The 16,363-nt window shown below is 41.7% G+C and overlaps 1 protein-coding gene across 1 annotated transcript in view; it reads left to right on the forward strand.

The window, feature by feature from the left end:
• The first annotated feature begins 562 nt into the window (after positions 1-562).
• Positions 563-16,363, forward strand: part of MMP20 (matrix metallopeptidase 20) — a 45,580-nt gene continuing 29,779 nt past the window's right edge. The window contains exons 1-5 of the mRNA XM_008579626.1: positions 563-695; positions 8,298-8,545; positions 12,443-12,591; positions 14,832-14,957; positions 15,779-15,940. Coding sequence (XP_008577848.1) covers positions 570-695; positions 8,298-8,545; positions 12,443-12,591; positions 14,832-14,957; positions 15,779-15,940 — 811 coding nt within the window. The 5' untranslated portion in view covers positions 563-569. The remainder of the gene's footprint in view (positions 696-8,297; positions 8,546-12,442; positions 12,592-14,831; positions 14,958-15,778; positions 15,941-16,363) is intronic.

Consider the following 16,363-nt stretch of genomic DNA (forward strand, 5'->3'; position numbering starts at 1 on the left):
AAGTCAGCAAAGTGTAATTTAATGGTGCCTTGAGGATTCAGGATATTACATGTCTCAAAACCATCATCATGAACAGAATTTGTTACTGAGAAATGTCGAAGTGGATGCAGTAGATACAGGCGACTGGTTTGAACATGTGGGGACCCCAGGATTGCTGTGAGGACAAATTGAATTGTATTCTAATCATTTACCTTTTCTGTAAATGGAATGGAAAAAGACCAGCAAACTGAAACTAATCAAATGTTTTGGTTGAGTTGGGTTCAAATCAATCAAGTTTACCCCAATTTTGGTGAGTAGCTGACTAATTTCATTAAAGGTGACTGTTTTTCTTCTTTCACCACCTGATAAATTGCAAAGAATGAAGCATTCCCTGATGCCTGTGTACAGTTGTGCTGCCCCGTCATCAGGGAAAGAAATGAGCTGTATAATTACCATTTGAGACATGAATCATCCTTCTCAGAGGGTCCAGACCTGTTTGACTCTATAAAAGGAGCTCAGGGTCGTAGTGCAAATGTGCACTGTCTCTGCCATCCCCCAGGCTGATATAATTACCAAGCTACCTCGAGGAGATGAGGGTGCTCCCTGCATCTGGCATCGCTGTCCTCCTCGTCACAGCCTTGAAATTTTCCTCTGCAGCCCCCTCCCTATTTGCAGCCACCCCCAGGACCTTGAGGAACAACTACCACCTTGCACAGGTTTGTGAATCTTTGCCCTCTTCCTACTCCTGCCTCAGAAAACCTCATAGCATACGATAAGAAAATAAGTAAAAATCTGTCATTCTTTTTAAATTATTTTATAAGTCCATCGACATCTACTCAATGCTATCTCCTATCCGTCTAAGATTGATGTCTGGGGCATATTAAGGCATGTGTTGCATAACTGAATTAATAAAGGAGTATATATCTACCTAGGTATCTTGCTTCATGCAGAATTCAAGGTGGCTTGTAAAAAACATAAAATACAAAACGACAAAAGTAGTATTTGAGGAATAATGTAGGAAAAAAAAAATAGAGGTAGAAAAATAAAAACCGAGGTATAAAAGTTGCACACCAAAGGCAGGCTGTGAATTTAGTACTAAGCTTTCTAGCAGTCTCAACAAAAAGGATTTCCTGTGTTCACATTTTCTTAATGGCTCTTGTATTCGAGATAACCTTGATCTAAATTTAAAGTGGACAAAGTTTTTCCTGGATGTCAACTGCTTCTCATTTGAGGGGCTTTCTTCTCTAAAGCATATTCCCCAACTACCCTTATTTACTTACACATTCTATATTTTCTTCTTTTAATATCTCTCCCATTTGACTGTTGGAAAGGATCTGATCTAGTTAATTCATACTACAATTTTTGCAAAGACCTCATAACCCAAAATAATTCAATGTGTATTTGCTTCCAAGTGTTTTTGCATTAAAGGAAGGAAGGTAGTAATCCTTAACCTAAAGAAATTGGTTTCCAATGATGGAATTTCTGACATTAGTGGCAGATATGTGGAGGAGATGTTTTTGCACATGGGCCTCTCTTTCAAGAGCCTGTCAAAATTCTAGAAACTCTGCGATGACCAGCTCTGCCTCGGGGCCGCTTTCCCACTGCCAGGCTGCACCTGGTACTGCTTGGGCCATGGCACTGTAAAGCTAATTTTCACCCATGCTCACCGGCATAGGGACCGATTGTTTCCACCACTAGTTCATTCTCACTGGTCAGCTCCCCTGTTACACCAGTTCAGTAAACATTTTGAATAGCAACCCTGCCCTGCATATAGACAATACGGTAGATGCCCAGTAAAGGCCTGTTGAATTCAACTTTGACTTGAGCCCACTTTTAGATGAACTAAATTCAAAAGAACTCAGAATACTGAGATCTATTGAAAATTGTGTTTTATCAGTGCCATCTAGTTCGTATTCTTTCTTCCCAGATGCAATTTCCCCCACCTAGCCTCATGCCACTCTGATTCAGATGCTACAGAGGTTTTGTGACCTTCAGAAGGGTGGCCATGCTGAGGCCAGAACAGATCTGAGGTGGCCGGAGACCCTGATTCCAGTCAAGGGTTCAGGCAAACTACAGTCCACAGGCCAAACCTGGCCATGTGTGTTATATGCCATAACCATATATATGCCATCGCCATATTGTCTATGACTGCTTTTGTACCACAATGGCAGTGTATATAGCCTGCAAAGCCAAAAATATTGATCATTGGCCCTTTATAGGAAAAAAAAATAGCCAGCCCCAGTCTATGCAGGAATGAGGCCAGAAACTCTTTAAAGGAGCTATTCTTGCTGGCCTAGCAGATCAGGGATCAGCTAGATGTGTTTAGAAAGAATGGGGTGGCCTTGGAATGATGGGGACCTTTAGTAACTCCTTACTTCTTCCTCTCCAAAATAAGTCAGTCTCTCTTATGACATACTCAGAAAGACCTTGTCCACATCTTGTCACCTGGCACACAGCAATGGTCCTGGTCATCAGCACTGGGCAGGGAGATTCATCCCTCTTTAGGAGGCTGACGTGATTTGGCCAGACCTCTAAAGTGGGTCCCAGAGACTAGAAGGGATTCATGTCCCACCTTATAGTTTAGAAAAATGTGTAATAACCTTATCCACCTTACAAGATCACAAACAAGAACAGCATGAAAATAGGCAGCTTAGGTTCATTTACTGAATGCTTGCTATGTGTCTGTGCTGGAGGAACACATGGAACAAAATGAGTCAAGTCCCTGCCTTTAGGGCGCTTTCATGGGGACAGCAGAACCAGTGGGGAGGTGCCAGAAAGAGATAAACATGCCAATCAATACGTGCACAAGATTATTTCATAAAATGATGTGATACTGGGGAAAAATTAACCAGGATGATAGGGAGTGACTGGGGCAGTGGGGGAATGCACACAGGGGAGGGACATTTTTAACATAGTAGTCCAGAGAGGCCTCGTGGAGGAAGCGACATTTGAGATGAATCTGATATGTGTGAAAGGACCAGTCAGTCACGTGAAGACCTGAACACAAGGCAGCCCAGACAGTGGAAACAGCAAGCGTGGCAGCCCCAGAGTGAAGGAGCTCGGGGTGCGATCTCAGACCACCGCTGAGAGATCACGGAAGAGGGCACTGCTGAGCCCAGGAACAGGCCAGGCCTGCGGACCATCTGAGGCCCAGGAGCCTGATGCAGGCTAAGCAGAGAACGTGCTTACAGAGACCGCTGTCTTCTTTCTAGATCACTCACTCGCTGAGAGCAAATGGCTTCTTGTGCCTGGAAACACCAGGCAGGCCATGTTCCCAGACACCAGCACTTCTTCCAAAACCCATGGACACAAGAATCTACACTTAAAAAGATAAACAGGTTCTAGTTGATTTATTTAATGTCCACTTGCCTCCTTTAAATTCTCATTTGCCAATTTGCATAAAAGGCTTTTTTTAATACATAAAAAAAATAATAAAGTGCTTACCTCTTCTCATAGTCCAGGGTTTTATTCTGGTTTTTCTGCCTGTTTAAAAAAAAAAAAAATTAGTAGCATCAATACGATATTTAAAACAGGTTTTTTTAATTGTCTTTTAAAATAACAATTTTTTATTACTATATGAACTCATAATTAAAGAAAACAAAAAATAAAAATACAACCTTTCAAATACAAACTATTAAATTCAGGTGTTGTTACTACCATTTTATTTTCTGTGATAAAGATTATTTTTAGTTGTTATTGTCTTCAAAATTTGGTTCTTACTTTTCTCACTATTCTCTCATAAGAAAATTTTTATTTTTATACTATTTTTATCACATTATTTTAAAGCCACAAATATTCCAGAGTATATGTGAGTTATAATCTATTTAACCACTTCCTATATTAAAGAAATAGGTTATTTCTTTATGAATAATGTTTCTGTGAGCATCTTTGTACATCAGCTTAAACTAAACAATTATTTTTTCAGGATAGGTTTCCAGAAGTAGAATTAGTGAGTAAAAGGGCATTTTAAAGTCTTCTGATAAATTTAAAAGCATTTTCACATTGAGGACCTCACTGATCCTCACAACAGTGTGGTCAGTTGGACAGAAACCAGCCCCATTTCATAGATGAGAAAGCTGAAAGCAAGAAATTAAAATAATTGCCCAGGCTTGTCAGTGAAACAGCCCAGACTACAACCTAGGATTTTTCAGACAGCATCGAAAGTTCTCACAATTCCATCTCTATGACTTAGCCAAAAAAGAGAGAAATGTTGAAGAAACCATACCTTGAACTTCACCTTGTCCAGAAGCATACTTAGGTCTGAGCTCTAAACTCTCAATTCTCAGGAAGGACACTAGGAAAGCGCACTGAATGAGGAGTCTGGAGGGAGACCTGGGCCACTGGCTTGCACGGAAGGACCTCCGGGCCTCTGTTATTTTTATTTGTCAAATGTTGGAAAAGAAGTAGAGAGAGTACCACCTGATAATCAACCCTAAAATTCTGTGATTTTAACAGTGGGGGAGTGGGGAAGATGAGGAGCAAATGGGACAGTTCTGGTGAGTCCTGAAATCTTTGGCCCTGTGCCAATATTAAGTGTTGAGCCAACTGCATGCAAACATTAGAATATAACACAAAAGCAATTCTAAGTGCCTGGTAGAGCAGTTTGACTCAGAAAAGTCTGCAAACGCTTGTCAATAACTTTGGCCAGAAAGTTCACAGAATTTTGGGCTCTCAGGACACATGATAATTCTTCAAAGAAGCTTATTTTCATATTTTGCCTAAACAAAAAGAGCTCGCACATTACTGAGCATCTACTCTGAGCCTAGTACTGTGGCAGGCACAGAGCCGTATTTGTGAAGGAGTCACGGTCCCCAAAAGGAAGAAGGTTGCAGCTGAGTACGTGAGAGTGACAAGAAATCAGTGGAGAGGGTGGTTTATAGTGCAATGTAACTGGTGCTTTACTAGTATAAGAACCACGTCCCACGGGAGCACCCGGTAGGGAACAATTCACTTACGTCACCAATTGTAACCAATTTTTGTTCTCTTTTTAAGTAGGAATAGTTTCCATCTTTGTTTTTGCTTTATTAGAAGATACTGTTTTAATCCTACTTACTATAACCAGCCTTAAACCTTTTGTGCCATAGATCGAGAATCTTATGCATATTTTAACCAAAAAAACATTTGGTTATATAAATTGTTTGGTTACAGTGTGGTGTTGACAACACCAAGGTCAAGGGTTTGGATCTCCATACCAGCCAGTCGCCTATATATATAGGTTATACTATATATAAAACTCAGTGATTAAAAAGAAATACTCTTGGGCTGGCCCCGGGGCGCACTTGGGAGAGTGTGGCGCTGGGAGCGCAGCAACGCTCCTGCCACGGGTTCAGATCCTATATAGGGATGGCCGGTGCGCTCACTGGCTGAGCGCAGTGCGGGTGACACCACACCAAGGGTTGTGATCCCCTTACTGGTCACGAAAAAGACAAAAAAAGAAGAAATACTCTTAATTCCATCATTAAGGTATAACCATTGTTAATTCCTATATCTATCAAAACACTTTTTTATGATTCAGGGCCAGGATTCGGGTGAGGCAAGAGAGGCAAGAATGAATCCTGTCTTTATTTAAAATTTCAAAATTTTGTTTATCATGGATTTTTTGCATTAATATTGGTTTTTTAAAATTTTGCATTAAAATATTTATCTTAATTGCTGTGTTTTTGGTGACCCACCACTGTCCTCACCCTCATCCTGAGTTATGACTATACGTGTCACTTTTGTTTATATACACTGCTCATACTGTAACAGTAGTGATGAACATGCTTTCCACTTCATTTATCATGAGCAGCTTCCCTTATATGATCATATTTTATGAAACAAAATTTACAATGTGGAGTGTAACACATAATCTAACAGGGAACAAAATATTTGAAATCAAAATGGTCTCAGAAATGTGGAGCATCTGTTCTTATCCCCAAGCTTGGCTCTGAGGTACATAAAATTCAGACATGATCACTTACATGCATTATCACAGCGTCAACTTGTGCAAACAGGAGTGACTCATCCAATCAACTTCATCTTGCAAAAAAGATCAGAAACGTAAAATGTTCACTGAAGATGGCCTGACCAGAGATGGAAATGGAACCATCTAGTCACGCCTTTGTTTTAGAGCACCTCTTCTGGGTTCCATGTGGTTGCCTCTCCCTTTTCCTCCCCTTGGCTTCTCATCTCACCTAAAATTTTTACAAGAGACACTACCACAAAAGCAAGGTCCTCTCACACGCAGGGCAGGAGTGAAGGATCGGTTGACCCTGCAGTGAGGAAACAGTGCACCCTCTCCAAACAGTAAGACTTATTCCTTTTATTTTTTCCTTAACAATAACAGTCCTACCCCACATCACGGGCACGAGGGGTGACAATCAGCTTTGTATCTCATGAATATTCATAACCAATTAAAAAAAAATAACAGTCCATGTTCATTGTAGAAACCTTTGGGATATAGGAAGGGGTAAAAAAGAAATTAAGCCACCCAAACTTCAGAACCCAGAGGTAATCAACATTAATATTCAGAATGCTTCCTTTTCATTATTTATTGTGTTCTGTGTGTTTGGTTTATTTATGAATTGTGATTATAATCTGCATAAAGATTTTCCTCTGCTTTTCTTGGTATATTGCCATTATATTAAGAGCATTCTTCGATGCTATTAAATATTTATATTTCAAAAGTATGATCTTAGTAGAGGTCTAGTAATGCATCTCATGAATATACAAAATATATCTAACAAATCCCCTATCGTTAAGACATTAAAGTCACTTCCAATTTTTCACTATTTTTATATATATATAATGTGTGCATAATACGTAAGTAAATAATTTGCATAATATATATGGTTAATATATAGGTGAATGATATTTTATTTATATCTAATAAATAAGCAATTGTAAACAGTTGGCCCTCTGTATCCACAGCTTCTGCATCCTAGGATTCAACCAACTGTGGGTCAAAAATATTTGGGGAAAAAAAACAATTAAACATAACAATACAACAAAAAATACATAAATAAAAACAATACAACTATGTACATAGAATTTATATTGTATTAGGTATGAGAAGTAATCGAGAGATGAGTTTTACAGGTGGATATGCATAGATTATATGCAAATACTACACCATTTTATATCAGAAATTTGAGCACCTGCACTTTTTGGTACTGTGAGGGAGTCCTGGAACCGATCCCTCAAGGATACTGAGGAACAACTTTACTATATAAATATAAAATTATATAAAATGAAAATACGTAAATCTTTAGCTGCTCTTCGGTTATTTTCCTGAAATAAGTCACATAGGTAAAATTCCTGGGCCAAAAGCAGGCCTCAACCCTGTTTTTGCATAACCCTGCTTCATCCATTTTACCCTAATCCCAGTCCTGAGTCATAGAAGTGTTTGAACAACTTATACTAAAGGGTTTAAGTCTTTAGATACACATGAAAGCCTTATAATTTACGGCTCATTTTATTTGCCTCACCAGATAAAAAGCTGGCCCTAGAAAACCTGTCCCTTGGAAACAAAGTTCACCTAATGTGTGGGGCACACCTGAACTAAGTGCCTCAGCTGAAAAATAGATCAACCCTCTGCCTTTGAATAGGATGAGAGTTGGAATATAATATCTCTGAAAGTTAAAAACTACTGATTCACATTATGCATGATGAAAATATGATACCAATAACTGTTTACCAAAGAAACCAGCTAGCCCTTTTTTTTGCAAGTTGGATAAATAACTTCAATAACAAATAATTAATCCATGGGAAAAATGTTCACATCAGTTTCCTGCCATAGTTTTTATAAAATTAAGGCAAAAATGCATATTCATTATATTCATTTCAGAAAAGCTATAAAATGCAGATGGACAAAAGAAAAAAATCTAAAAGCCCTACCACCCAATAACAATCATTAATAATTTGGGATATCAAAGCTTTATCTATGCAAACATGTCTAATTTTTTCCAAAAATGGGAATCTAAGCTACACACTATTTTTAATACATTAAGAATATTGTTTCCAGGCCGGCCCGGTGGTGCACTGCTACAGTGCGCCGCTTGGGAGCACGGTGACGCTCCCGCCGAGGGTTCGGATCCCACGTACAGATCGGCCGCTCACTGGCTGAGCGAGGGGCGGGCGCAACACCAAGGGTTGCGATCCCGTTGCCGGTCCCGGTCCGGTACGGGCGCGACGCTGAGGGTTGCGATCCGTTGCCGGTCACGAAAAAAAGACAAAAAGACAAAAAAAAAAAAAAAAAAGAATATTGTTTCCTGTCTTACCTGAGCATGAGTATTTCCCAGACTATGCCCTGGAAGTGTCAGCTTCCCTCTCCATTTCAGGCGTATCTTGACAAGTACTACACAAAGAAAGGAGGACACCAGATTGGTGAGATGGTTGCAAAAGGGGGCAGTTCCATGGTGAGGAAGATCAAGGAGCTGCAAGCGTTCTTTGGCCTCCAAGTCACTGGAAAGTTAGACCAGACCACCATGGATGTGATGAAGAGGCCTCGCTGTGGAGTTCCTGATGTGGCAAACTATCGCCTCTTCCCAGGTGAACCCAAATGGAAAAAAAATACTTTGACATACAGGTAATGAGATCGAGTCTTTCCAAACTCAGAGAGAAACACCTTCGGTCTCTTCTCTTCTTTAAAAAATGTCTTCCCTCTGATCTGTATAAAAGTTATGACTCCTTAGAACCACAACAAAGAGTAAGAACTTTTTAGGGCCAGCTGTTAGACAGTGACAATGGACAATTCACCAGAAAATGTGATTTCAGGATTATCATAATGACTGGCCATTTTAGACATTACACACAATTTTACTAGTTAGCAACATCACATTAATCTTCAAAGGAAAGTAGTTGTCTAGCATTAATGTCCTGACAGTACAAACCAGTTTTCTTAACCTGCCCACTAAAAAAGATAAACTCACCTATTAATAAGTTATTTCATTGACTCTGAAAATTACTTATTGATGATGTATTAAGTGCCTACTACAGGCATTCAATTTTGGAGCTATAAAGGTAAATAGATCACATTTTCTGACCTTAGGGAACTCATAGTCCTTTGCGGGAGACAGACATGCAAACAGATAGCTCCAGCTCTGTGTGAAAAGTGTGAAACCACAGGTGTAAACAGAGAACTGGTGCGGGGGGAATCTAGAGGGAGCTACCAAGTTGCCCAGGAACTGGCGGTGACATCTGAGCCTGATATGAGCTGGCAAAGTAGAAGCAGTTTCGCCCTTAGCCCCAATCTCCTGCCACCCTCTCCTGGTACCCTCCCCTTCCCCCATCCTCTGGCCTCATCCAGTGTAGACCAAGGCGACACACCCAGCCACAACCTTTGTCCTTCCTCCCTATGCTCTGAGTACAGAAGCTGGAATTCCCGAGCCCAGCAGCCTGACCTGCTTCTGGGGACAGCATAGTCCTACTCACCAGGTCACTTCCACCAAGGGTGGGCCATCTACAATACCTGCCCCTTGGTCTGCCTATGTGGGCCTTGCTCATGCCAGATGGATGCAGCATGGGAAGAGAAGAGTGGCCTCCATTTGTAATCTTGCCCCAGGCCTTGCAAACGTCAGGGGTTTTCCAAGTAGAAAAGCAGACCAAGCAAATAGCAGCAGACAGTGGAACGGCCTGGCGCATTGGGCAGCATTCCTGCCGACAGTGCCTGGTGCGTGCACTGGAGTAGAGGGTGCCAGAAGGGGAATGCTGGTTAATGAGATCGTCAAAGCAGCCTGAAGGGCGGCTAGAACATGATGTGAAGGAGTTTGGACTTCATCCCAGGGCAATGGAGAGCCCGGCCAGGATCAGGATCAGACTGCCTTTTTAGAATGAGTCCATCTGAACGATACCTGGAGATGGAGAAAGGCTGGACTGTTACAGTAGGCCAGCAGTGGTGTGCTGGAGCTGGCTCCTGACGGCTCACAGGAGCCAATCTTTATAATGTCAGGAATTTCGCAGCCAGCTGTTAAGTTTCCACGAACTTTGTGAGCTGGTTGCTAAGACACAGCCAGTTAAATTTAAATTATGCAAACTTACAATTAAATAAATCATATTAAAAAATAAAGCTAATGAAAATATATCACTTTCTATTTTCCACATCTCATTATCTGTGTTTATGAGGCTATTACATCTGTTTCGTCCACATAGTGGAAACACTACTCAGTGGTTTGCTCCTGCTCCTCTCTTCCCAACGTCGCATTCAGTGATGGCAACTTGGTGGCTTGAGATTAGCCATAGTGAGGGTATTTACAACGCAGAAACCAGTGAACCATACAAATCAGGAGGGTTATTTTTTCCTTCCAGAAGCGGTCGTTAAACTGTTCCAGCACACGAGTGAGTCCATGTGATCAAACGAGGGGCGCGAACACAGCCAGCCGCCAGGGGATTCGGCTTGGCCACTCGTTACCTGCCATGAGCCTATAAATCCATAAGGTGGCGCTCTGAACAAAAAAATCAAAGCAATTGGAAAAGAAAAATCTCTTAAGGAGTTGAGCACGCAAGTTATTAGGAGATAAGAGAAATGCATATAAATCTATAGAGCCTTTTCATAATTTTCTTAAAATAAACTGTGTCCTAGAATCTTAGTCTATGTACAGTGAAGACAAAGGGCACAGATCAAGATAATGTGGACTTGGAGAGGCATAATATCCTGGCGATAAGTTGGGCACCCCCACACTGCCCACCCACTCCTGCTCCCAAATAACTCACCTGCCCTCTTTCCCTGAAAAAGACACTAGAGGCTATCTTTGTATCTGGATCTCGGAATAACTTCTTATAACATAACCCAGAAGATTAAAAAAGGAAGAACACAGCACAGGGCTTAAGTGCTGCTATAAGCTTTGGAGTCAGACAGACAGAGCTCAAATCCTGACTAAGCAGAAAATGTAGATGATGATGATTATAACCTACCTCTTGCGGGTTGTTGTGAGGATTAGCTAACATACTGCATCAGAAAGGGCTTAGAACAACATCTAGCACATACTTTGTCTTCAAAGAATATTAGCTGTTATTACTATTGCTGTATCAGTCTCTAGACCCTGGGCCAGGATCTTCTCCATATTCTTTTCTGGTGCTTTCTCTTTTCTCCATCCTTGTCTTCTCCAGCCCAACACACAGTCAGCTCAAAGATATGGCTGACTTATCCAACATGTGAGGGGATTTCAAGGCACCCACAATCTAGAGTTGTGATAAATCACAGACTCGTGTTATACAAGGGGCTTGGCATATTCTGAAAGCATTAAATAGTCTCTTCGAAGGTCTTTCTGGTTTCCCTCTTCAACTCTACAGCTCCCTCCTCTTGGCCTCAACCCCTGGGGTGAAGGAGCTCCTTGTTTCTTCCCTCTCCAGTCCTGAAATGAGCTGTTTACCATCTTCTCTGTGGAATATGATTCTTCCTTTTGGGACCCCAGGATTACTGCTGTTGGTTTCCAAATGAAATTATATCCCTTGCATCAGAATAACCTACGATACTTATTAAAATGCAGATTTCTGAACCACACCTGTATATTTAACAAGCTTCCTAGATAGTTATGACAGGTCCTAAAGTTTGAGAACCACTGAGTAGGCCCCAACACCACTGGCTTTTATTCATTAGCTCGTCTATTTATCAAGCATTTGCTGAGCATCTACTATGTGCAAGGCACTGGACTAGGAGCTGGAAAAAAAGAAAGTAGGCTCTGTCCCTGCTCCCAAGTTTGGCACTCACAGAGATCTAGCTTCTCACTTTGCATCCATTATTCCAGCCCAGCCCAACGTCCAGGAAAAAGTTTCTCTCTCCTGACCTTCCTTTGCTTGCTAACAAAAATCCCAGCCCCTGGGCTCCAGAGCAGAAAGTTCTAGAAAACCACCAGCTTTTTCTCCACCTATGTTTGCCCAAAAAGTGCTACATTTTTCTGCCTTCAAATGTCGTTCTTACACCAGGACTTGCTGAAAGGCTCAACCCTTTTTCAGTCCCAGTGAGCATCCTTTTTTAAAGCTAACACTTCCTCTTTAAGAATGCATTATTTTAAGAAAAAAACATTTCCCAACAACCCTGGGGAAATCCTGATGGTCTTTGAATGGGAATTTGCAAAACTTCAAAACTCCACGTGTGTAATTTTATAACTGAAAATTTTCAGTCCCTTTCGGGGAGAAAGAGGTCCTCTCTCAATGAAAACCACGTTAAGGAATGGACTTTTTACTACCTGTAACATTACACAAGGATTATTTTTTTTAATTAATGGTAGTGCAATAGCAACGAAAGCCAAACTCTTTCAGTACCTCAGTGCCCTCTTATTTCTCCCTTTCATTCTTCTTCTTGTTTAACATGCAGCAATTTAAAATAAATAAAAGCAAAATGAGAACTCTTGTTTGAGAGGAAAATAACTAAATTGTAGATTTATGTTCAACATTTTTATTTTTAATACAACCAATAACATAATTCCTGCCTTCTTCACTTGGGAGCATTTACAGAAAGGAAAACCTGTTCCTCTTATTTTCACAGAATATCCAAATACACACCTTCCATGAGTGCTGTGGAGGTGGACAAAGCAGTAGAGATGGCCTTGCAGGCCTGGAGTGGCGCTGTCCCTCTGAACTTTGTTAGAGTCCTCGCAGGAGAAGCGGATATCATGATATCTTTTGAAACTGGAGGTACTGTGCTGCTTCTTGGTTCCATCTACTAATCGAAAGGAGAATATTCCACCAGTTTCTTCTGCATATTTAATCCAAGTGACCAGCACAGTCCTCCCCCACACAGTGCTGTGATGGACAGAGGCCAAGACCACGGTCAAGTCACGATCTTCCCCTGGCCAGAAAATAGAAAAAGGCGTACTTAGGGCCGGCCCAGTGGCGCACTGCTACAGTGCGCCGCTTGGGAAGTGCAGCGGCACTCCCGCCGAGGGTTCGGATCCCACATACAGACCGGCCGCTCACTGGCTGAGCGAGGTGCGGGAGCAAGACCCAGAGTTGCGATCCCGTTGCCGGTCCCGGTCCAGTACGGGCGCGACACTGAGTGTTGCGATCCGTTGCCGGTCATGAAAAAAAGACAAAAAGGAAAAAAAGAAAGAAAGAAAAAGGCGTACTTAGCATTTCCTGTCATCATTAGACACAGCTATAGAGTACAGTCACTGTAACAAGTTTCATTATGGTTTTGCCCCAGTAGGGGACACATTCTGCCAGACTGGCCTTTCCCATTGTCTAGGAGGCCACCTGACCTCCCATTCCTGTCATGTTCATCATTTTATACCCCCTTCCATATAGGCCAAGAATCTCCCATCTTTAATCCTCCCTGAAGGAAATAAACTCCACGGAGACCTTGATGCAGCTTTGCCCCCTGCAGCAATGGTTAGGGAAGTCCACACATGCAGACTACCTTTCAGGAAGTGCATGTGAGGTCCTGCCTCCAGCTTACCCACTCCTTCCTCTTACCCACTCTCATCCTGCTAGGGAGTAGAGGCATAAGTTTGCACAGGGATTGGTGCAGAGCTCTGAGTCCCCAGAGAAACATGTCTGGGAAGTAGATAAAGGAAAGGCCAGATGGCCCATGAAATTCCTTTTCCTTCTCAGCTTCCTGACAGTCAAGGTAAGTGAGAGCCCTGCCTTTTCCCCTCCACAGACACATTTCTAAGTGTCCTTGTCGTTTCAAGTCCTGATCTTAATTTTAACTCGATGTCACTGGGGGAAAACATGCTTAGGAGCTAGGCGAGAGAAGATCAAGCAGGTCCTGAGTACAAACCCTTTAGAAATGGCCCTGGGTGTAACCTGGTCCATGGCAGGTTCTGTTCCTACTGGGGGGAAAAGGCCACCCCTGGTGAAGTAGCAGGACAGTGTGACTCAGGGCAGACTTGGGGGCCATGGAGTTAATGTCTGGTTCTCTCCATCTTTCAAGCTGGTGTCCTGTCTCCTAACACACAAGCTGACTAGTGACTGTACCACCACTGCATTAAGTCCTCAGGACATGCAACCTGACTGAACACCACTAAAACCTGAGGCGTGGCATGCCAGAACTTTGTTTTTGTTTGTTTGTTTGTTTGTTTGTTTGTTTTTAAAAAAACAAGATATCCTCACTAACATTCTAAAAAATTGTGAAATGTTGCTTCTGCTACATCCCTCATTTTGTTCTTCTTCCTTTTCTACTAAATTTGTAATGAGCTATAAATTAAAATATAGATCATAAAACAAAAAAAAATGTAAAGCTTTAAAAGTTAGGATTTTATAATCACTTTTGCTACATTCATGAGTTTTATGCATGAAAGCATATCAAAATTACAGAGAAATTTCCTTTTTGACACTTCCTTAAATTGTATTATATTGTGCTAGAAAAACAGAAAGCACACACATGCTCAATTTACTACCAGCACCTCAGCTGAATCGTATTTTGAAAGCTCATTCTGCAACAGGTTCACATTCTGATCAGCAGATGAGGTTGCTATTGAATGTCTCTCTGTTCTTTCTCCTTTTGTAATGCATGGAGTGAACACAGTCCACAGTGCATGCACTATGTGTCAGTTAACAGAAGTCACAATAAAGACAATAAGAAAAAAAAAGTTTTCTTATCTTTAGGGCTTACTATCTTTGAAGTACAAAATAGCCCTTTTTATTTTTCAATGGGTAGTTACTCATCGACTGGGAACTTCCTATCATTAAAAATAAATATTGAAAAGTAAATGTAAGTGTCGGTGCTATTCAAAATGTTATCCAGGGCTGGCCAGTTAGCTCAGTTGGTTAGAGCGTGCTGCTGATAACACCAAGGTCAAGGCTTCATATCCCCATACCGGCCAGCCACCCAAAAAAAAAAAAAAAAAAATGTTGTCCATTCTCTGTAATGTCATGTGCCCCTCAAGATTGCTAGAAGAACTCAATCCTGTTGGCATTTCTCCCCATTTGTTTAGATCACGGGGATTCCTACCCATTCGATGGGCCTCGAGGGACGCTAGCCCATGCATTTGCACCTGGAGAAGGCCTGGGAGGAGATACACATTTCGACAATGCTGAGAAGTGGACTATGGGAAAGAATGGTATATATGCACAATTCACCATAACCTGGAAAATATTGTACCTTCTTCTGGGCTTCCATCATGAAACCTTGAGGTTCAACGTCCCAAGCCACCCTTTAACTTGGGGGGCTGGCTAGGAAAAACAAGTAAGCCAAAAATCCAAAAGGGAACACCATAAGGGAAAAGACCCACCCCCAGTTGTGCTGTAGACGTGTCTGATCTCTGTTTCATAGCATATACTCTCAAGAACCAGCAATCCCCTCCTCAACACACAGCTCTCTTTTCCTTCAACCACATAGTACAAGGATTTATTGTTTCTCACTCGTACTTGCAAACAGGCTACGTTCAGAAATGACCCAAGGGAATCAGTACTTTCCTGAGAAGCATGATGGGGATGGGTATAAAGGTTTCAGAATATCATGCAAGTCATCTGGAAATCTTCACTGTGAAACATGTATGGATAAAGAGGAGTAGCTATAATAGCAGGGAACTACTAAAGTATTTGTGGTCTAAATCTATGTATTATTGCCAAATATCAGTGCCACTCTTAGCTCTAAGGTCCTTCTTTATCCATCTACGAAGTATCATTGGCAATGAGCAAAATGGATTGATTTATATCTTCATCCTCCCCCACCAGAATCCCCTTCTAGCCAAGGGGAAAAGAACTAAAGTCAACAAAGCTAAGTGCCAGAATAACCTACCAACCTTTGAATCGTCCAGTTATGAAAAGGAGATGAGTTAACTGTGGTTTGGGCATAAGTTCTCCTATAAAGACAGAAGATGGAGAAAACAAAAACCCGTGTTGATGTTGTCTTTTTTTTTTTTTCTCTCATCCTATTTAGGTTTCAATTTGTTTACTGTTGCTGCTCATGAATTTGGCCATGCACTGGGCCTGGCCCATTCCACAGACCCATCAGCACTGATGTACCCAACTTATAAGTACCAGGATCCGTACGACTTCCACCTCCCCAAGGATGATGTGAAAGGGATCCAGGCACTGTACGGTATGATCGCTATACTTCTTTAAAACCCTGAAAAGTGACAAGAACCCTGAAACTGACATTCATTCAGTCTCCAACTTAAAGAAAGTGTATTTTCCAGGAGCTACCTGCATAGGTAAAGATTAAGCTAGAGACCACAGCCACAACTATGCCTTCTTGTGAAGAGCTTATTCACCAGTTATGAATATTGCTTTCTTCTCTAAGAAGTGCAATTAGGGCCGGCCCGGTGGCGCACTGCTACAGTGCGCCGCTTGTGAGCGCCGCGGCGCTCCCGCCGAGGGTTCGGATCCCACATACAGACCGGTTCCCACTCACTGGCTGAGCAAGGTACGGGCGCGACACTGAGGGTTGCGATCCGTTGCCGGACACGAAAAAAGACAAAAAGGAAAAAAAAAAAAGAAGTGCAATTAAATTTTACATCTTTCC

This window comes from Galeopterus variegatus, unplaced genomic scaffold (genome assembly GCF_000696425.1).
Source record: "Galeopterus variegatus unplaced genomic scaffold, G_variegatus-3.0.2 Scaffold1932, whole genome shotgun sequence".
NCBI classification, from domain to species: domain Eukaryota; kingdom Metazoa; phylum Chordata; class Mammalia; order Dermoptera; family Cynocephalidae; genus Galeopterus; species Galeopterus variegatus.